Source organism: Megachile rotundata, chromosome 2 (genome assembly GCF_050947335.1).
Source record: "Megachile rotundata isolate GNS110a chromosome 2, iyMegRotu1, whole genome shotgun sequence".
NCBI lineage: Eukaryota > Metazoa > Arthropoda > Insecta > Hymenoptera > Megachilidae > Megachile > Megachile rotundata.
Genome location: NC_134984.1, coordinates 23352757 through 23375061, shown reverse-complemented (window position 1 = coordinate 23375061; position 22305 = coordinate 23352757). Strand labels below are relative to the sequence as shown.

The window sequence follows — 22305 nt, the reverse complement described above, 5'->3', positions numbered from 1 at the left end:
AAAAAATTCACCTATCAACGTGAGAATTAAATTATTTTTCATATCCCATCGATAGACAGGTGAGACGAAACGCGATTACAATATCTTAGAAAGATGCTACATACGTTGTTAAACCGAAGACAATGACGGCATACCCTTCGATAACGCGAGGATCAGAGACGTCGTCGTACCAACATCGCATTCAAATAATTAACGAATCATATAGAAAAATTCATTTGTTTCTAAGCTTGTAAGGATACACAAGTTGCTGGATCGTTCTCCTAAATTCGACTTTTCATCGACTGCTTCATTAGGTACCATTGTTCCTTGCATGCAACGATAATTTTTTCGAGCGAATTCGAGCGAACAAATTCTTTCTGTTTGCCAGGGAAGGAACGCGTAGATTATCATGATCGTCGATGACCGAGTATCGCAACCTCGTAATCATCGGCTGTCGACAATCTTATGTATTATTGTGTGATGCGAAAGGCAATTGCTATCATAGCGACAACGCAAACTCGTTGATTGGAAAGTTACATAGAATTAAATGATCGATAGATATTATTACCATTGTCAGCGCGACAGCGACAGTGGATCGAATGCGGGACAGAAACATTCGAATATTCGAGTAATCTCGAAAAAAATATTTTGTTCGTCGGATAAAATGGAAAATTCGAAATCATCTTTACATCGTCGCGCCGTTATCGCCGTTGGGTCTATTGAAGATTATCCGTTCGGTCCATATCGAGAGTCGTGGCTTCCTTTTAACGTTTCTACGCCGTTGGAGGCTATTCGAGTTGGTTAACGGTAATGAAAATAAGAATTAAGAATATAGGGAGATCATCGTGTACGAGGCGACGCTGTGGCGCCATGCGTTGCAACGAAACACTGACCTTCTTTCATCGACGGAAAAATAACCCAGTCTAAATTGAGCCAATTGATCGTCAAGGGGCGGAATCGACGTTTCGTCGGTGGTGAACAAATTTCTTGCGGCCATCCCTTTTTCCATCTCTTTTACTTTACTTCCTTCCTTTCCCTTTCTCTTTTTCGCCTTCTTCCTTTTTCTTCGTTCCTCCGTTTCTTCAAACTTCTTTCAATCGAGCCTAATGAGCCTCTATTATTGACAACTATAAATTAACTTGAAAAATACTAGTCAAATCAGGATCACCGTGAGGCGTTCCACGCGAATTTCTTTATCTCTTCAACAGCACGGTTTTTTACAATATGTATCTTTTATTATTAACCAGAATCGCCCGAGTAAATGACCGCAAATGTTTAATGTAAACGAAATATTTATTCGTTAACGTGTCATGATAGATACATGTTGAAGTCATTTTGCATGAATATGTTTTTAGAACGAAAAATAACAGAGATGTATAAAAATTATTGAAAATTATAGAAATTTTTTTATTTGTTCTCTATTGAAAGATAAAAAGAGAGGAGAACAATTCTATTATATGGCAATTGAACATCTATGGATTGCCATTATATTTAAATATCAAGTCTCTCATTTCGCATCACTGTATCATTCAACTGTATCATTAAACATTCACTATGCAAATAATGACTTTAAGAAATCTGTCCTATCCACTGTATTTTCACTTTCCTTCTTGCTTCTAATCTCTGCATCTGTGTCTCTTTGCTTTATAACCGGTGGTACAAATGTACTACTGCCACTTAGTTCTTGTTTCTTTTGTAGCTTGATACTCCTATCGACGTTATGAGAAAAGAAGTTAACTTCTCTCTTCACTTGAGCAATTTCGGTTCTAAGTCTTTGTTTACGCACTGCTTTCTCGTAAGCTAAACGTTCGCTTAAATGAATCCATTTGAACCTAGTAAATAAATAAAACATAAATAAACAAATAAAGCTTAAACATATTCTTACCTCGCTCGTTTCATTCATAACAATTTTAAGAGTTTACCTTGGAAGATATTTTATATTCCATGTAACATCGTAAAATTTACTTTTTTTCTTGTTCGATACTTGAGTATTGTTTAATGTAGCTGCTACATATTTTGCTACCCTTTTACTTTTAAATTCAACCCAACCTTCAGTAAATTGTTTGTTGCGAATTTTCTTTTGTTTTTTTGGTTTACCATTCTTGTCTAATTCTGAAGACAAAGTGATTACGAAATATAAAAATCTTTGAAAAATTTTACTATATTTTTCACGTATCTAATATAAACTATAATATTACTTAAAATGTGAATTAGAAGTTGCAAAATTAATGCTTACTGCACTATATATGTAAAAGATACATCGAATATAGGTTAGGTTCTTTACAAATTCAAGTTTTTCTTTTCTTGCGTGACAACTAACCATTCTGTGCTAATTGTAAATACATTCTTCCAACTTCTCCGTACACTGAAAATAGTTCACGAATTTTCGCGATACTCATATATTCAGGTATACTGGACAAATACACGATTCCTCTCTTTTGTCGTTTTATTTCCGTCGTATTTTCGTCTGATATGTTCATCATATCAGTTTCTGTCTTTTCAACCTCCATTTATTAAATTTTAATATATAAATCGCCGTTGGTTGATTGCCCTACTCTTTACTTCTGTTTCGTCAACGTTATAATTCTTTTTCAACAAATAATATTTTTGTGCTCTTTTTCCCGACAACCAAACATGCACTTACATTGTACAATATAATGTTCAGTAGTTGACAGCAGTGATTTGACGCGTGACGCAACACATACGCGGTTATTGTACGCAGCAGTTGTACAGTTCGGTCGACTACGTTACTATGCTCATATCATTCTCAAGTTATGTGTATTTTTATTGCAGTTTATCGTAACTGACCAAATTTTATGATATGAATTTACTCTATTAATTCATACCATAAAAATTTCATACCACAGATGAAAGAAAGGGTTTTAAAAACTATACGCACACACTGTTTTCGATAAAAAATTTTATTCTGGTTTATTTGTACGATATTAATTTTAAACGATTATAATTTTTTTAACCAATTTTAATGTAACGAAGAAACGAAAAAAACAAAATGCTAGTAGAAAGGAATACATTGAAGATTCGATATACATAACACATATTTGGAGTACATGTAATATACGTATATGCGATATCGATACGCGGCCTTGTAAAGAATATCTACAAAGATATAACGTGACAAATACGTAAATGATAAATTACTTAAACACTAGTGAACAGAAAATTTTCAGTGAACAGTTAGGAGATTTATGGAATTTACTTTCTGCCGATTACAACTCGATACGGTGCGCTTCACGCGTTACAGCGCTACTGGTTTGCTCTTCGTACTACTCCTGTTGCGCAACGAGAAGCGCGCAGCGTCTCAGTGTGTGCAGAAAGGCACAAGTGCATTCGTAACACGATGTGTCGCTGAAAAAAACTTCAACTTTCTCGCGAGTTACATTATTTTCATGTAAATTTTGAGGAAACAGTTTTGTAATAATTATTCTGTGTGGAACAACTTTAAAACAAGAAAACAACGACGGATAACCGACAATTTTTGAGAAACGTTACTTGGCTGACTCAAACAAAATGGCGACTGTCCTTTTCTTGGCGGTACTGTTTACTTGACCGTGAACGTTGTGTTTCTTATAAAGTGCGGCATCAAAGGTGTTGTGTATTTAATTTTTTATTATCAATCGATATAAATTTAATAACACAATTTTTAATAACTTGCGAGTTATTAGTGGTCTCGAGAAGTTTGCAATTTTATATTCGTAAAATAGGTAATAACGCTTTAAGCGTGCACTACGCGATACGGCACGGTACGACACTGTGGAACGCGTTTTTTTACCTCCCATTGCTTTATTTTCTCTCTAGTTTCTCGTAATTTTTTTTCAATGGATCACAAAAAACTCTGTGTGTTCGATAACTATCGATACCATTGCCGGCTCCTACGATATTCGTATATATAGAGCGACGCATGATTTTTATATAGTGAAGAAAGTGCTTAGCTAAACAGAACTTTTATCAAGTTGTTTCGATACTCTCGATGCCCATTCGAACTGTACTACTCCCCTTTAAGGGTACTCGTAACCTTCCTTTCGCCCGACCACGTTCGACTTGGAAGGCGGGCACGTTACGATTATTATCTTTGATACGACGGCCCGACTAAAAACAAACACTGCGACCTTTTCTCTAGGTTAAGGAAAAATGTCTAGCTCATATGTTATCGAACCACGGGAGTGTGGATCAGAAAAAAAGGACGATACATTGATTATCATCGTTAACGACGATGGTACAATATCCGTGGATCAAGAAACTTTACAAAGTTTAATCAGTGAGTTTTCCTTGTTATTTGGTCAGGTAATGGTCTGCGCATAACACATTAATTTGTTTCTTATCAATTTTCAGTGAATCAGTCTGATGCAAATGTCAGTGTTGTTAGAGTAGGTCAGGCTGAATCGGACGCTGAAAATGGAGATATTACGTTGACCGTAGATCCTCCACCGTTTACACCCACCACTATAAATTCAGGAACTACAACAACCGATGCAAATAGTTTTGTTGATCCTTTCATGGAAATGGATCCAGAACAATTGGAAAGATTAGAGACAGCCTTACAAAGTGAAGAAGCAAAACAAATTCTTGGAGAAAATGTTACCGCTATGCTTGGTACCATTAACTTTATTTTGTCTTGATAATAGTATAATTATACTGCTTCAACTTTTTTAACTAACAATTTATCTGTTAATTATTGAATTTTATAGACATGTTAACAGTAGAAGAGCAACAAAATTCTATAAGGTATAGCATTAAATTGGATCACTGTTACACGAGTAGATTATCACCTTCTGATCCAAAGCCAAAGGACCCACTGCCTGTTATCGATTCACCTACCTCCGATGATGGTTCACAACAATACATACGTCAACTATCACCTGTTCCTGGAACGTCTAAAACATCATCGCCTGTCGGTGAAATTGAAAATCCGGCTTTATTGAAGCCGAAAAGTACCATAAAAACTGTAAGTGTATCATCGCGTTGTTTGAAATATTCAACATACGTTACATTCGTACTTTATTATTTGATTCAGGGTAAACCTGTAGGTCGCCCACGGAAGAATACTACACCGGTTTCTGTATCTTCATCTAATAATATAAGATCGTCTATCGGCATAACGAGTACACCTAAATCTGTTAGACATCCGATGTCGAGAAATTTAACAGGTGCAGTTCATCAGACTAGCGGAAAACGTAATTAGATTTTCTTACCAATTGTATTGGATTGACAGACGAATGATCACTGTAACTACTACTTTTTTTGTTCGTTCGATTAGAACAAGAAAGATCTAATGACGAGAACGAAGAAGAGTCATCGTCGTCGTCCTCCGAGTCATCCGAATCGGAACCACCATCCGATAATGATTCAGATTTTGGTCCACGAGGTCCTAGAAGAGGTGGTATACGTGCTAGAGGTGGTAGGAAAGGTCTTACTACTAGGGGAGGAAGCATGGCAGCTGCTCGTAGAAGAGGTCCCAACAAACATATGGACATGGAGCAAGTTCGTCGGTTAGATATGGAAATGGCTGCTGCTGTTAATGCTATGAAAAGTCCGGAAAAAGATGACAAGTCAGGTAAGAGAATAAAGGAGTACAAGTACTTTTTCTTCTCTTTGCTCGATACTATTATTTGTTTCCTTTCATTAGGAGGATTTAGTCTCATTAAAAGTAAAAGACAACTTAAAACAGCTTTCGGACGTAAGAAAGAAGATTTACAACGCATTGATTCGCCTTCTGTAATAAACGAGGATGGTTCTGTCAATTTCGAAAAACCGTTACAAACAACGAATCAGGTTAAAGCAAATTTGATCAACGCCAATATGATTAAAGGTGATATGATTCTGACGAAACCTGGTCAAGGAAGGAGTAATCAAAAAGTTACTTTTGTTCAAAAGCAAGTTCTTATGAAGTCGAATGACTTCAAAAATATTGACGCGAAAAAACCAGTAATGCTTTCTAAGGGAAAATTTTTGAGTCAAGCTGGAACCAAATTCTTTGCAACCAAAGATGGCAAATTAGTTCAAATTCCTGTTACTGCTAAAACCATAACGTCGAACGTACCAGTCACGCAGATAAAAGGACCCGTATCGCAAGATCCTTCGGCACAACAGCCGAACACCATACAGGGTCAAACATCACAAATACCACAACAACAGCAACAGATGGTAAAGGTGACATCACCCACTGCAGTACCAAAAATAAAATCTTATGACGGAAAGAAAGAGAAAAGGAAATCGGACGGATTAGATGCTGTTACCAAAACGGATATTGATTCTGTAAAAGCAGTAGAAAACAAAATGTTTGATGGTCAGTTAATAGAAACATAATGACATTACATCGATGATCTATTATTAATTAAAAATCGTTGTTTAGGCACGAAGAAACATCCAAAGAAAGAAAGTCGTAAGTCACCGGGATACACGGTTGATACTTTAGGTCCGGCACTTTTCTCCACTCCGGATATTATTCGGCGTGTCGGTGCGAACGGTGACTCAAAAATTCAAGAGAATGTGGTAACGTCTTTGATTTCTACTGTGCCGTCTTCTACAGTCGTTTCTTCAGGAACTGCGGGTTCTATCACTCAATTTACACAATCGTCTTCGTCGTCGTCGTCAACGTCATCGTCATCGTCGACATTGACTTCGTCAGTGTCATCAACTCAATTAGGTTCGTGCTAATATACATATCTCAAATTTGTCATGGATTCAAGTTTATTATCCGATAATCGGCAATAGGTACAACTGGTTCATCTTCTGAACGAGTCAACGCGCATTCAGGAACTCCTGCACCAATGGAAAAGCGAGAAGGCGGTGACTCCTTGGTGCAATACAATGAGATCGAATCTAAAGCAACAATAAAATCCAACGTATCGGAAGAGTTGCAACCAACTTTGGAGTCCAGTAAGTATTTATAGAGCAAAATAAAAACTTCCAATTATTTCGTAATCGTTATACTACACACTTTCTTAAATATTAGGCTGCATAGAAGGCGAGGAACATTTATTAGCTACATTAGAAATGGAAGCTAATAAACACGAAGAAGAATTACTCGCAGAAGCATTGTTGCTACAAGAAGAACTTGGAGTTGACTTGGCTAGTCATGTACGATATTTAATTTCTATATCCTTCAGAAAATAATATTTAGTTTTTTTATAATTAATTCGTTTTTTACTGTATTATAGGCTACGCTTGTTGAACAAGATGGAGGTGTACCAGCAAGTGAAACATTGACTTCGAATAATATGATTATTCCGCCTATGATTACATCCGAGCAAAACGGGAATAAATCGATGGATACTACTACGATCGTAATGAATACGTCGAATACAGCGACGATTATTGCTTCGGCTGGAACTGCTATAACCGAAGCTAAAGAATCAAAAAAGAAACCTTCAAAGGAGGAAAAGGAACCTATCCAGATCGTTCGCGGTGGACGCGTAATTACGTTACCTCCTATTGAAGCACCGGCAACCAGAAGTAAACGGTTACAAGCAAAAACTGAACCCGTTCAGAAAACTTATGAATCCGTCAAACGAATGGAAAAATTCAGGTAAACTATTCAGGTGAAGTAATCATTAAATTGGGTATATTTATTATACTGCTGATATTTTTTTCAGTGTCCCAACTATTCAATCCAGAACGTCGCAATCTATAAGAAATGAAATTCACCCGAACATGCATCAAGGTGATAAAAATGAAAACGAAATGGGAGTAGAGGATGAAGAAGATGAAGAAGAAGAAGAGGACGATAATGCTGGTGGTGGCGTCGGCGGCGGTGGTCAGGATGACGACGATGACAATGATGATATAGATGAAGAAGCGGACGAGGTAGAGCAAGAGGAACAAAAGCAAATCGGTGAAGAAGAAGAAGACGAGGAGGATGAGGAGGAAGAAGAGAATTCAGATTCAGAAGACGATCCCGATAGACTATGGTGTATATGCAAGCGACCTCATAATAACCGTTTCATGATTTGTTGTGACGTGTGTGAGGATTGGTTTCATGGAAAATGCGTGCACGTCAGTAAAGCTATGGGTAAGACTCGTACCAATAAGTATTTTGCATAAGTAACAAAAGCGGCAATAGTATATGGTAAATCAATGTGATTTTGTTATTTTTTCTTACAAAGGACAACAAATGGAGGAAAAGGGGATAGAATGGGTTTGTCCAAATTGTGCAAAAAAGAAGAGCGAAGAGATGAAAAACAAAACGAATACTCAGAATATAAGTGGAAAGCAGCGAATTCAATTGGATACTATAATGGACGAATCGATTACCTCAAAAAGTCCAAACTCTGTCGGTCAGACATCATCCATTGGTGGAGAAACATCGTCTTTGATCGTTTCCGGTTGCGATTACAATAGTGTTAAATATTCTAGTGGTATGCAATGCGTAGTTTGTAAAAAAGAAGCAAGAAATTCTAGCATTTATTGTTCGGACGCGTGCATACTCGCGCATGCTCAAGAAACTTTGACCAAAGATAAACCAGTACCGGGAGTTGCGGCAAATCCGAAAGGAACAAGATCGTCGCCGTTTGATCCTGTTTCAAAGGCGAAAGCCGAGGCTAGAGTGATAGTTTTTGAAAGAAAAACTGGCAGAGTATTGGCCGGTGAGTCGGCATTACCGAATAATCATAGTTTGTACCTACGCAAAGTAATGCAGCGGAGAAAGAAAGGAAAGTATATAGAGATACTTCATTCTTTATTTTTTCAGGAGCCGATGCCCCGACAAGATCAAATTTGCGTACATGGTTAAAAGAAAATCCTACGTTCGAAGTGGTCGGAGCGAATAATGTTGGTGCACTACAAATTGGAAAAACGATCACGACTGTTCAACCTCAAACACCTGGCAGAACAGTAAGTGTAACATATGAAAATTGTTGTCCCGATCATTTGATTTCTCCCCATTTCGTACCATTTTTATTGCTACATTAAATATTAAAAAAGAAAAAACCGTGCTTTAAGGGAAAACCAACCGTGGTATCAGCTGGAAAAGGACCAAACCTTCCAAAAATGACATACACGAAAGTGCCTGGCTCAAAGCAAATGATATTAACAGCTGGGAACAAAAAATTCACGATTATTTCCGGGGGTCATCCACAACAGCAACAAGAGCAGCAACAGCAGCAGCAACAACAACAAACACAACAACAACAGCAACCATTAACGCAGTCATTGAATACAAAGTTGGTGCAGTTGAAGCAAGTGTTACCAACTCAAGCGAACAAAAGTCCCCTGTTATTGAAAACTACGATGCCGAAATCGCTTGGTCAGATGCAAGTCAAACAACAGGGCATAGCCTCGCCGAAACAATCGCCAACAGTTAAGAAACAAGAACCGAAACAGACAACTTTGCAGGTGAAACAACAGATAAAACCAAGCCCACCAAAAAAACCTGAACCTGAACCTATCAGGTTAAACATAAGGAAAACTTTAACAGAGTTGTTATCTAGCCGTATAAAGGAAACGGAAGATTTGAAGCTTTCCGACGAGGAAATCGGTGAGTTAGCCTACAATATCGAGCTAGAGATGTATAAATATTTTCGAGATACCGGAGCAAAGTACAAGGCCAAGTACAGAAGTCTCGTATTTAATATAAAAGACACGAAGAATTTGACATTGTTCAGAAAAATTGCCGATAGATCGTTAACTCCGGATGCGGTGGTGAGACTGAGCCCCGATGAAATGGCGAGTCAAGAATTGGCCGAATGGCGAGAAAAAGAGACTAAACATCAGTTAGAGATGATCAAGAAAAATGAGTTGGATTTGATGGCACAAGCTAAATCCATCGTGGTCAAAACGCACAAAGGTGAACAAATAATCGAGAACGACGGTGGAATCGATCACGTTGATCCAAAAACTCCCGTGCAAGACATCGTGACTGCGTTGAACAGCGCCGACAGTATAACTTCGACAGTGGACGACATCGAAAAAGAAATGGACAAACTGAACGACGAAGAAAGGTTGCGGTTAAAGGAAGATGGAAGAAAGCTGAAAAATTTCGACGATAAAAGAAGGAAAGACAAAGATAAGGATAAGGATAAAGATAAGGAGAAAGAGAAAGACAGAGGTAGAGAGAAAGAGAGAGAAAAAGAAAGGGTAAAGGAGAAAGACGGCAGTCGTTCGAAAGGTAGACGCGGTAGGAGTACTAGCAGGAGTAGACACAAACATGGTAGAGACGACAGGGAACGAAGTAAAACCAGAGATAAAAGTAAAGAAAGAAAGTCACGGGACAAGGAAGGCAAGCGCGAAAGAGATCGTGACAAGGAGAAGGAACGAGATCGAGACAGAGGCCGAGAACGATCGAGGACCAGAGATCGGGAAAAGTCGAAGACGCGCGATAAAGGTGGGAAGGACAGAAATAAACAAAAGGAGAAAGAAAGAGAAAAGGAAAGGGAACGGCACAGAGGCGCCGAAAACAATTCGCGAAATCGTGGTGGATTCGTCCATTATGAATCAAAGGACATCGATAAAAGAGAGGAGGAAAGGAAGAGAGAAACGGAAAGGAAAGACGACTTATCGGGTAGTACGGCATCTCTGTCGGAAAAACCGATCGAGGATCGACTGTGGCGTCACATCGAGGACGAAACGACCAGCAACACCATAGATGGGAACGATTCGGACGTGTCTGACCGAGAACCAACTTCGACGGTTACGATCAAGACACCGGACATCAATGAAGAGATCGAGAGAGAAAGAGAACGAGAACCGAGTCCGATCGAAAGAGAAGTTCCCAAGGGAGGATGGCAAACAGTTTGGAGAGGGTTCGTTAATATGGTAGACGTTGCAAAATTCTTCATCACCGCGCAAGAAGTGAGCGGCCACGCGAAAGATCTAATGGACGATTTACCGGATACCGTCGACGTAGTCGGCCGAATAAGTCACGAAACCGTTTGGGATTATATCTCGAAGATGAAGAAAACCGGTTCGAAAGAAATTCTAGTGATTCGACTTACGGCGGCAAACGACGAGGAGAAGATTCCCTACATAACTTTGTACAGTTATCTGAATAGCAGAAGTCGACTCGGAGTCGTTGGAAACGTTTCGAAAAATATCAAAGATTTCTACATAATGCCTTTCTCGAGTCAAAGCACGATACCACAGGTTCTGTTACCGTTGAACGGTCCTGGTTTCGAAGAGCACAGACCTCATCTTCTTCTAGGTATCATCGTACGAAACAAGAGGAAACGTTTGGCAGGTATCTCGTGTTCGTCGACGGTACCGTTGAAGTTGTCGAAAAAGGATAACGCCGATCGGAGTTACACGCCACCGTTGGTCAGTGCTTCGAAGGACAAGTCTCTCAACGCGTCGATACTCGCGGCCACCGTCGCGTCGACAGCATCCTCGACGATCGCGGCTTCCTCTTGTTCGGCGACGATGGTAACGGGTACGAGTATGGCTACAGGTTCGAGTACGGGTACCACGATTACAGCAACGAATTCGTATCAGAAAACGTGCGGAAACGTTGGTACGAGCGAGTCCGTGAAAGAGAAACACCTCGTCACGCAAACCACTCTCGACAACTTGAACAAGGCGCACATAGGAATGTCGAGGAGCACGTTACTCGATACCGCGGCTATATGTAAAATCGTTCCAGAATTATCGTCCAAGATCGATCTTACGTGTTCGCCTGGTAAAGCGCCTCTCGACGACGACGGTGACGAACCTTATAGTCCTGGTCAAATGGACGAACAAGAGATAGATCTCGAGTTACGGTCTTGTACGGCATCCACGGCAGCCACCACGATATCGATGTCGGCCTCTATGAGTATCGATGTGACGTCGCCGATCGATAACAGTATTATTTCGTCGAGTAAAAGTTCCAACGAACTCCAACGGAAAATGGAGGAATTAAATAGACAGATCGAAGAACAGAAGCAACAAATACAAAGCATTAGTTCGTCGTTTCTCGGTGAATCAACGTCTACTTTGCCGGTGAGAATTTTCACTAGATTTATTTTCTACAAAATCGATTGTTATTGTTTTCTCCTGTTGTGTCCTATTGTAAATAAAATTGATTTCTATTTATCCATGGTAGCCTATTCCTATTCTCGAGCTGCGCGGATGTTTACTTTTCGCATCAACTTCTTTTTAGTGCACACGAACGCACGTATATACGTAACATCGTTTTTTATTCGTTTTAGAACTTCAAATATTATGCGCGCACGCACACACGTACACATTTTTTATTTTTATTTTTATTTTTTCTTACCGAAACATTAATCATGATCAACACATAACATAAAGGACAACGAAACGTTAAGGTAGGAACATCGTGGGAAAAATTATAAATCCGTCGGTAGCTCTGCTTTCCTGTACTCTCGATGATTCTCTTTCCCTTTCGGCCAACATCGTTCGGACTTCGTTTGTTCTGTTTTCCCAACGTAAAATTAAAAATTAATTATTGAAATTTTTAGAGACCGAGATGGGAGAAGGGCTGTTGAAAATTCGAATAAGTAATTTTATTACGAACGTGTGACTCCTCTTTTTTTTTCTTTCGCGAATTAAAAAGAGAAATGCATTATGTTGATAAAATGTAGGCGATTGATTTGCTGTTATATTGAACCGTTTCGTCGATTTCAGGGCTTAGGGCTGGACCCACCGGCTACCAGTGACGAATGCGAGGAAGCGTACAGTCCATCGGACAGCAGATCGTTCACGCCACCACCGCCTGCGGGTATTTCAAAATTTACTCAGCCGATTCTCGAAAAAGTATCGAATATAACGATACCACCAAATTTGCAAGAAATTTTGGCGAACGTGAAACGGCAGGAGAGTTCGAAAGTGGATCCATACTTACCGTCTAAGCCCAGTGCCACGTTTTTAACGACAGTTAATTCGTCGATTTATCAAAATTCCGAGAAATATTCTTCACCGCCACCGGCGAAAATTCCGCTCGGTGGATCAAACAAATCGAATAACGAAAAGTCTCCGTTCGACATAACTCGTCATAGGGAATCCGTTTCGAAGGAGAAGGAGAAGGAGAAAGAAAAGGAGAAAGAAAAGGAGAAGGAAAAGGAAAAAGAAAAGGAAAGGGAAAGCAAGAGCACGCTTAGTTCGTTGAGCGATTTGGATCTGATCAGAAAAGCGGAAGAAGAATTGGCGGCCGTAGCTGCTGCATCAGCGGTTTCTGCAACCCCTGAAATTCCCGGGACCGAGAATAGTAACTCCGCTCAATCTGATTTACCCGCGATCGCGGCTCGTCCAACGATCGTGGGAGCCTCATCTCCAACGGTGATGCCGATATCTACCGCGAATATTTCATCCTTGGTTTCGAATCCCTCTTCTTCTTCGTCGTCTTCTTCTTCGCCTCCTCCTCCACCTCCTCCACCTTTACCTCCTCCACCACCTTCTCTTCCTCTTCCTCTTTCCCTACCGATTCCTCATCCACATCCTCATCCCCATACTCATCCACATCCTCATCCACATCCCCATCCTCATCCGCACCCTCATTCCCTTTCTTTACCTCCGCGCGAAGGGAATTCGTACAAGAGTCCCTTTCCGGAACCTTTCAAGAGAAACATAGCTCCCGAACAACCGAAACCGCCTGGTCTCGAAGACGAAGACTTTCCACCGTTTCCATCCACGCCACCCAACGTGGAAAACAACGTATCCAAGACAATTGGATCTCGTTCGAAGTTTGTTCCAAAGAGTGGAATCGTGGTCAGCGTTAAACGAAAGATTAGCACCGAAGATGCTAGCGCCGTCTCTTCGACTCCGACTAAAGCCTCGAGAGTAAAGTCGCGATGGGGTCAAGGTCCTTCGGACTCGCTCGATTAGCCGTTGTTCGATTAGAGGAAAAGTGTTTATTTCTATGGAACATCGAAACCGTTATTACACGTTTCTCCTGTACAGCCGACATTTTTTCTTCGTATTCGTTAAGTTTCGGGCAAGTGCATCGGACGAGTTTCCCTGTAAGATCGTATGCGATGTGTATCCCTTCAGAGAGTACCGAAAATAATTCGCCGACGAGCGAATATCACTTGTAAATACCAAAACGACGAAAAGGAACGCCCTTCGTTGTTGTCGTTCGTCGTGCCTATCGCTCTACTTCTGTACATAGTTTTATCGAAAATTCTGTAATATATCGTTTAAATTCTTTCGAGAGATCAACGAAGCGCGCGATACGCGATGCATCCGCGTTACGTGTATACTACCACCAATGTATATAGAATAAGTAGTCACGAAGGTCTACGAAGGACCAATCTTGATCGAGTCGTTTTCATTTGTTCGGTGAACACGTTTTTTACGTTTGCTTGGGCCACGGTGATGCGTACACCGTGGAACTTTCTAGCTATCCACAAATATAAGACGATATTTAGATTTGCAATTGTTTATTGGATAAACATATGTTTGCGGCAACGGTATAATCGTAGATTCTTTGACGCGCAAACCATTAAATCCTTTAAGGGACACTTACGTGACTTATCGCGACGATGTAACGTTCATTTTTCTATTCAGAATCCGAGATCGGTGAAAAAAAAAACTAACCAAAAATTGGATCTCCCGCTTTTAGTTTCTTTAGCAAGTGATTTAAGTTTATACGAACACTTTTGCTGCGTCATACATTCTTTGCACGTTGCTACGCGTTGGACATAAGATTATTATTACCATTGTCATTTTTATTTTATTTTTATCTTTACTATCGTTACTGCTATTATTACTATTACTACTATTACTATTGTTACTACTATTACTGCTACTGCAACTATCGTTATTATTATTATCACTACTGCTATTACTGCTAGTACTACATTTACATTATCTTCCTCTTCGACGACTTCCAAGTTCCAAACATTAATGCCCTTGCTTCATTTTCCTTTTATCGAGGTTATCGGAAGGAAACGTATCTTTAATATAATTGCGAACGAAAAAGGAATCTTGACGAAAGATTAAAAACTTGCTATGTAGTTATTACAACATTCGTCGTATACAAGTCCAACTTGTGTTCTGTAATATGTTGCTAAGTAAGCGATTGACGTGCACCTTTATGTCGATTGAAACGCGCTTGTATCAATAATATGTATCGAAAAAAGGCAACGTTTCGATCAAAGGGTAATATCGTGTAATTCCTATTACATAACCGCACATAAATCCTAATTATTGTGCGCGACAGCGCTGCTTTTGTAAATTACCTAACCTCGTGTCCTTAATTGTGTATCATTCATTTTATATAAACTACTTAACGTTAAAATTAAGTTTTGTACATATTTTTAAACGGTACATCACGATTACAGTCCCCTGTATAATATAATACGATTGTCGTTATTAGCGTTGTTCTTGTAATCATTATATTTTACTAGCATTACTGGCTAGTTGATGCTTATTACTCATCGATATTAATTCAAAAATATCGTACTGAATTACCGTTAACGCTGATCGTTTTAAGTGGAAATACTATTAAATGTACGTTGATTTTTTTTTCATCGCACTCGACGCATCTGATCTTTAATTCGTGTTTTTCATTCGGTACATGCACTATAAATATATATGATGTCAGTAACAACGCGTTTAAAGAATCGAACGCTACTCACTTTATTTTCAAATAACCTTCTAAACGATATAATTTCTCATTTTTTGTTGGTAAGAACACGCGTTACTAAACAGGCCGCAATTCTTTGCCGTAGTTTTACTCGTTTTTGATATACACACGGATTTATAGCGGTTTGTTCTTACAAAACAGTTTTTGTACACAAGACAAAATTATGAAAATAGAAAAAATATAAAAAAACATTTGAAGTTTATGAAGAAAAAATAATCTATAATTGACAAGTGAAACTGAGCAGAATTTTGAAATTTTCTAACTAATATTATTAATAATATTTTGTACTGATTTTAATAATATTTGACGGGTTAATGTGGCAACGGGTTTACGCATCTACGATGAGCGTGGTCGAACGCAGATGGTGTCTCGTTTTTTATGAAATGCACGTTTTTCATTCGAATTCAAATATTGTAGGAATATTCCATTGGTTTAGGCATAGCTAGTTCCACCAATCACTTTTTAGTGAAACGTTTATGATTCCTTGAAACCCTGTTTGGCGTCTGCGCATGTTTCACTCAAAAGACCGTTATCGTGTTGCCAACTATTTCCGGAATAAAGGTTCGTCCACTTTTCGGTACACGCGCAATGGAGGAAGAGCCATTTTGTTCAGAGAAACAACGTGGCAGCCGGTGTACCCGGTATTCTTGTTACCATGAATATTCGTGAGTATTATTTAGTTCTATATCTCTTATAAAGTTTTTCTTTACATATTGGTGAACACGAATATGTACGGTATACGTATATTTCGCGCGTATTACCTCCCGTACCTGTTGTACACGTTTTAACAAAATGCTATCGATTGTTCGATTGATTGAACAAAGCTTGTATAATCTTGCATAGAAAGTAAAGAAAAATCGGAGAAAAGAAGTGTTTTTATGTTCTTTATCTGAATTTGAACTTCGTTAGAATGCAATTATATTTGAGCCGACGTATTAGGACGGATACATCGCTTCAGTTCGCTCCGCGTAATACATATAATTGCACATAATTTTGTATTTCCATAATGTGTCGATTTTAAAGAAATATCATTATAAAGTGTCTATTCTTTTCTTTCTTTCAGACCTACTGTTGTTAATTATCGTCACGTGTGTAACAGTATGTTATTCAGCTCCAGAATTACTACTATCAACAAATTCTTATTTAACAACGGCTGATAGAGCACATTTCAAGAAAATTCTTGAACCAGGTTTAACCTCTCACGATTTATCGTCCATATATTATACTGTTAATGGATACGCATTTCTTGGAGAAGCTTTACCAAATAAGCAGGTTAGATAATCCAACTCCTTTCAGTTATATTATTAGTACAGGTGTGGATGCACGTAAAAGAGTTATTTGATGATGAAGAATTGCAATAATTGAAACACAATGATCTTCAGATTAGTCTTACTGATATAGTTAGTCATGAATTGATAGGTTGCAAGGATTTTTAGAATAACAACTTCACAAGATAATTGTTTCAGGTCATCTGTGATTATCTGACGGAAGTTACAAAAGATGAAAATATTACAGGGGAGAATGCTTTTTACATTGCATCTATATGGCGAACTATAGGAAATTGTCAGCGTAAATCTACTTCTGTAATTTCAAAGGTATATACTTTTCGTCTTGTTTCATTTTTTAAACCATGTACACAATAGATTTTCAAGCATAATGATGTTTTACAAACTTTCGTTCTACTGCAATTTTGCACTGAAGAAAACTATACTTACTGAATGAAAATAATAATGAATATTTAAAGTACTTTTTCTTAACATTATGAGTCTAGAAGAGAAAAAACTTTTGTTTGAACAGGTGCTTTCAAGTACAATAGAGAAAGATACATCTAGTATCGTGGAATTATACTATGCAGTGAATGGACTAGCTGCCTTGTCTGAAAAACTGCCACGCAATAAGGTTGACAAAGTAATCAAAGCCATAGAGAATACCTTACAAAAAGATGACAATTTATGGAAGTAAGAAAATAGGATTTCTGATAAGTAAAATGCTTGAAAGGGAAAATTTGCAATTTTGTTTTCATTTGAATATTTTATAAACAGTTTAGGGTATACTTTCCACATTGCCTCGGATTTAGGAATAAGCGGTACATTTGCTTTCACTCGTCTCGAAGATGCAATTATACAGGCTGACGAAGTAGACGGACAGTATTTACAGTTTGAGGGCGGTCTTTCCGTGACTAGTGAGTATCATAAATAGGATTTTGTTTTTCTTCTCCTACCTTTCCTTCTGTCCAGTCCCTCCTCACTCCCAAACACAGTGGTCAATGATCGTATGTCCAATTTTTATTTTAGACAATTCTTAACAAACATTTTTATTTATTTATCAGGTTTCTTAGTAAACGGTATATTTAAACTTTCTAACACACTGAAGGAGAAACCACCATTAACGTCCCAGCAAACTGTTAAAATAGCTAATTATCTTCTGTCTCGGCGATCTGTACAGACACCTAGAGGTGTTACCAACTTACTATCGGCGTTAACGACTTTAGCAAATAACGATTATGAAAAACCAATTTGCGTAACGCTAGCCAATGAAGGAATTAGCATTTCTACTCAGCAGCCTTTTGTCACGGTGAAAGTTTGCGATATCCTCGGTAATCCGCTTACCAGCGTACCTAAAGTGATCGCAAACTCTGCAACGAGAGTCGGCGACGACGCTGCTATTTTGAGTAACGAGAACTTCCAGCCATCGCCAAACGACAAGTAACTAACTATTCAAGCTTTCGTTCATTTTCCCCAATACTTTACCAACTATGTTTCATATTTTTCAAAGTTGGTTATACCTTGGGGTAAAGTAATCGTTAATACAACCCTTAGACCTTCTTTTTCACTGAAATCTTAAAGAAGGTCAAGAAATTTAACGAACAAACATTCTTATATTTTATAAACGACCGTGTTCTACGAGTACATGTATCGAATTTTAGGACATTGTTCACGATCAATTTGATGAAGATGAAACCGGAACGTGGATTTTACAAGGTATCCATTGCCGCAGGATCAGTAACTAATACCGTTACGGTAAAAGTTCTTTGCGAAGTGGTAGTTGATCATTTAGAAATCGGTACTGCCGATGCCGATCAAACTACTCAGCCAAAACTTACACGGTAATTTGTCATGACGGAGTACCTGAAATACTATCGTTCTTTCGTCGGAATTTTAAAATTCACTTATTTCTTTTGAATTGCAGAGTACTTTATCCAAAGAAATTATCTGAAAAGATAGAGGCCGATTCTCAGCAAAAACTAGTTATGCGATTTTTATTCAGAGACGGTACTACTAAAAAACCTATGCGCACCCATCAAACTTTTGTACGGCTTTCTTCGGTAGCTAATTCGAACAGTGATAAAAAGGCTCGTGAAATTCTGTTGGTCGCCGAACCGGATGCATCGCATCTTTACAAGTTCGATATGGTAAGCGATGTACATTTTTATTCGTCGTTTGACTTTCACCGACATTGTCGAATAGGAATACCATTCCCTTTTTCGAAACATTTCAGCCAGTTGGAAGTATGGCAGCAAATTTTGATTATCTAAGTGGGGATTATAATGTGGAGTTAATCGTCGGCGATGCAGTGTTGAGTAATCCTTTCCAGTGGACAGTGGCGACGGTCACTTTAAAATTCCCTGAACCGATATCAACTGAACGGGCAGATAAAGGTGTCTTGTACAAATACAAGTCCAATATCTATGAGACCAAACCAGAGATAAAGGTATGAAACGATTCGAATACACTTCACAAATAAAAACCAATGCTCGTTAGTGACAGCAATTCGCTGGAGATTCTGTCACCTCCATATCATTGGGAAAGAAAAACTTATCGTCGAATATTTTGACGTTCCAAGTTGAAAATGTTTGGAACGTTTTTCATTCGATCATTTCGGCGAACATCTCTTCTGAAACACTATAATATTAAACTAAACTCGTATATTCTTTCAGCATATGTTCCGTGAACGCGAAAAGAGACCTCCAGCATTCGTTTCCAATTTATTCAGTGGTTTATGCTTAGCTCCAGTTCTTTTATTATTAATTTTGTGGGCAAAACTAGGAGTGAATATATCGAATTTCCCAATTTCGGTTAGCGCACTTATGTTCCATCTTGGATTGGGCAGTAAGTATCGTATTTCATTTACTCATTTTTTAACACGCTATTTCCTTTGGAGTCTACTAATAATTTAATCATCCTGTGTAATAGTGGAACCATCATTGCCTAGAATCTAGAATATAATAAATTAGCATTTTTAGTTAATTTATTTTAAATTCTAGGCACAGAGAAAAAGATGAATTTTTCGCAAATACAACTATGTACCACGTTGTATTTGTAGCCCGATATTCATGACATTATTCTTCTTTTAAATTGTTTCTCTGCTCAAGCTCTCTTGAGCGATTACGAGGGATAGTTGGATGATCAAGAATTTTTTTTGTTACAGGTATTTTCGTGCTTTTCGGGATATTTTGGTTAAAACTCAACATGTTCGTCACGCTTCGATACCTCGTTGGTCTCGGCGTCGTTACCTTCCTCGCAGGCAATAAAATGCTATCGCGCATAGCGCATAAACATAAGTCGCGTTAAAAGTTCAAGCGCGTTACAAAGCAGAATGAATGAAACGTTTACTCATTTAAACGACATCTCTCGACAAACGAAAGCACGAAGGAGCGAAATATTTCGTTGAGCTAGTTAACGAGGATCGTCGATCACGGTGTAACGTTAATTTTATAACACGAGTTTGTTGCACGCGCGATAAAGCAATACTATTTATGCGTACATTTTATCTGTGTTATGGAACAAACCTAAAATATTTTCGGTGCGCGTCTATCATTCCATTGTCACCACTATCGATTAGCCTATGGTTCGTCGAAAAAAAATATATAAAAACCTAAATAAAATATACGAATTCTTAACATTTTGTCGTTTGATTATTTTCAAATCCATTATCCATGAAGAAGCAGATATATCATCGTATTACGGAGGTGTTGGTTTTAGCGCATAGAAATAACTCGCAACCGATTTTCGTAAATTATCCGTTTCCTTCGATAATCTATCTCTTTCGATGCGTAATTCATTGACGATCAATTGCGCGAGGCCTACGCGACGCCAAAAGTTAACCGAGTTTTCATAGTCCTCTACAGCCTAGAAAAGATCCGTACTTAAATTCACAAGTCAAAGCTGTGTATACTTAGATATATAAATACGTAATAAACTGGACCGAATTCTAACCAATTGAAGAGGTGAACTTGTAATTTGCGAAATGCTCTGTTGAGCTTCGAACGAAGCGCCATTATTATTAGCTGGAAGAATTTGTTCATCTTCCGTTTCGTACTTTCGACATATCTGTACATACGCGAGTACGCGCTCCGCTTTGTCTATCAATTTTTTAAATCGTTTCACGGTGCAATCGTATTCCTTAGACATTGTTATCGCTTTCCGTTTATCATTTTCTCGACCTGTTAAATTATTTATTACGCAAGATGTTGGTTTACAAATAAAGCGTTTCGTACCAAGAACGAAGTATTCGTTTCTTCGGCGATAGATATCGTGAAAGAAATCCGATTCCCGAATAATTTCACGTAGTTCGGTGGAAGCGTCGTCCCTGTACGTGCGAATATTTTCTCGAAACTTTGCTGTATCGGTAAGGAGATTCGCGATGCGCTTCCACTGAACGACTATCTCTCGTCGATCGGACTCGTCCTTCTTTCGAATCGCATCGTAAGCTTTTCGCCGATCCGCGGTACCTGTCGTGAGATAGTAAATGGTTACGAACGATTAAAATTCGTCAACTAGCCGCATATTCGTAATACGCACTTCTACGATATTCCGCGAAAACGTTTCGCAAATCGGTGCAAAGATCTTCGAGTCGTTTTTCGAGTAATGCAGTAGTTACTCTTCTATCGTTCTCTCCGTCCGCCGAGAAAGTGTTGATTTTACCTTAAAATCGGTAATACGATCGAGATCAATGGGTTTTCGTTTATATGAACGATAGATACGTAAAAAGGAAGAATGAATATGTATTTAAACGTATGCCTCACCTACCGATCGCGATACTTTTAGCGATGCTCGATGCGTTATCATCTCGATTGCTCACGCGCCACATTATTCTACGTAGAACATTCTCCGTGTCATTTCGCGAACGTTCGATACTTTCGAATTCACGTTTTTTTTGGATCGTTGTCTTCTCGATGGTTTCACGGAAAGTAGCATCGATGGTTTTCAGTCTTACTTCGTGCACCTGAATAGACCGATCGAACGTTTCTACGCGAGCACCGTTCGCGCGACGTCGCTGCTCCTCGACTTCTTGCAAACCGTCCAGCAACAAACTGATACTGTAAAAGCGTGAGAAATTTCCGCGTTTAACGAACTTTTTCGTCGTTGTTTATCTTATCATAAATACCGGTAGTCCTTGAGGTCGAACGTACGCTCTATACTTTGCCACGCTATTTCGACACTTTTTCGAATTTCTGGCAGTTTTATCCTCATAAGCGTATCTCGCCAGAGGCGACGGTAACGCTCCGTATTCAAACTGCCGTAATTCATCTCGCGGAGTAACATTTCTTTCTTCGGATCACGCACGACCTTTTCCTTCGCTCCCTTTCGTCCTTTCCGTTTTGGAGGCATTGCTGCAGTTTACGTTCTACTACGATTACTCTTCTATTCGTCTCGGAATAGTGCAGCAGGATGATCATCGAAGTTGTCGATGACAAAACAGCGACATAGCGCGATTTATCGATACACAATCTACACGATTTGTACGAATGATTCGAAGTTCGAATTGAAACTATAAATCACATTCCAGTT

The 22305-nt window shown here is 38.7% G+C and overlaps 4 protein-coding genes and 1 long non-coding RNA gene across 8 annotated transcripts; 2 read left to right on the top strand and 3 right to left on the bottom strand.

Annotated features, from left to right (window-relative positions):
• Window positions 1-1253: 1253 nt before the first annotated feature.
• On the bottom strand, window positions 1254-2644 carry LOC100874640 (activator of basal transcription 1). Its single transcript, XM_012293900.2, has 3 exons — window positions 2300-2644; window positions 1902-2091; window positions 1254-1811 (listed from the first exon to the last, which is right to left on the bottom strand). The coding sequence occupies exons 1-3, from the start codon at window positions 2487-2489 to the stop codon at window positions 1532-1534; spliced, it is 660 nt and encodes a 219-aa protein (XP_012149290.1). The 5' UTR covers window positions 2490-2644; the 3' UTR covers window positions 1254-1531.
• A 642-nt stretch (window positions 2645-3286) lies between these two features.
• Window positions 3287-15240, top strand: pps (protein partner of snf). 2 transcript variants are annotated; one of them, XM_076542294.1, is made up of 16 exons: window positions 3287-3585; window positions 4118-4255; window positions 4330-4590; window positions 4686-4942; window positions 5012-5171; window positions 5255-5551; window positions 5624-6283; window positions 6350-6643; window positions 6712-6876; window positions 6953-7077; window positions 7158-7525; window positions 7593-8008; window positions 8103-8582; window positions 8687-8829; window positions 8938-11907; window positions 12556-15240. In XM_076542294.1, exons 2-16 carry the CDS (start codon window positions 4129-4131, stop codon window positions 13750-13752), a joined length of 7920 nt encoding a protein of 2639 aa, XP_076398409.1. In that variant the 5' UTR covers window positions 3287-3585; window positions 4118-4128; the 3' UTR covers window positions 13753-15240. The 2 variants fall into 2 exon arrangements, with proteins under 2 accessions (XP_076398409.1, XP_076398408.1); XM_076542293.1 differs by having other exon boundaries at window positions 3796-4255.
• Window positions 9985-12579, bottom strand: LOC143266679 (uncharacterized). Its single transcript, XR_013041652.1, has 2 exons — window positions 12446-12579; window positions 9985-12343 (listed from the first exon to the last, which is right to left on the bottom strand). It is a non-coding gene; the product is annotated as an uncharacterized LOC143266679 (long non-coding RNA).
• A 785-nt stretch (window positions 15241-16025) lies between the features above and the next one.
• Window positions 16026-20416, top strand: OstDelta (oligosaccharide transferase delta subunit). Of its 2 annotated transcripts, none has more exons than XM_003707017.3 (11): window positions 16026-16179; window positions 16578-16786; window positions 16981-17109; window positions 17312-17472; window positions 17557-17696; window positions 17844-18219; window positions 18441-18620; window positions 18704-18926; window positions 19013-19225; window positions 19452-19623; window positions 19943-20416. In XM_003707017.3, exons 1-11 carry the CDS (start codon window positions 16170-16172, stop codon window positions 20083-20085), a joined length of 1956 nt encoding a protein of 651 aa, XP_003707065.1. In that variant the 5' UTR covers window positions 16026-16169; the 3' UTR covers window positions 20086-20416. The 2 variants fall into 2 exon arrangements, with proteins under 2 accessions (XP_003707065.1, XP_012149270.1); XM_012293880.2 differs by lacking the exon at window positions 16026-16179 and adding an exon at window positions 16292-16482.
• On the bottom strand, window positions 20279-22125 carry LOC100883713 (dynein regulatory complex subunit 2). Of its 2 annotated transcripts, XM_076542333.1 has the most exons (6): window positions 21902-22125; window positions 21544-21833; window positions 21316-21438; window positions 21012-21245; window positions 20731-20957; window positions 20279-20643 (listed from the first exon to the last, which is right to left on the bottom strand). In XM_076542333.1, the coding sequence occupies exons 1-6, from the start codon at window positions 22123-22125 to the stop codon at window positions 20476-20478; spliced, it is 1266 nt and encodes a 421-aa protein (XP_076398448.1). In that variant the 3' UTR covers window positions 20279-20475. The 2 variants fall into 2 exon arrangements, with proteins under 2 accessions (XP_076398448.1, XP_076398447.1); XM_076542332.1 differs by having other exon boundaries at window positions 20731-21245.
• Between the last annotated feature and the right edge of the window lie 180 nt (window positions 22126-22305).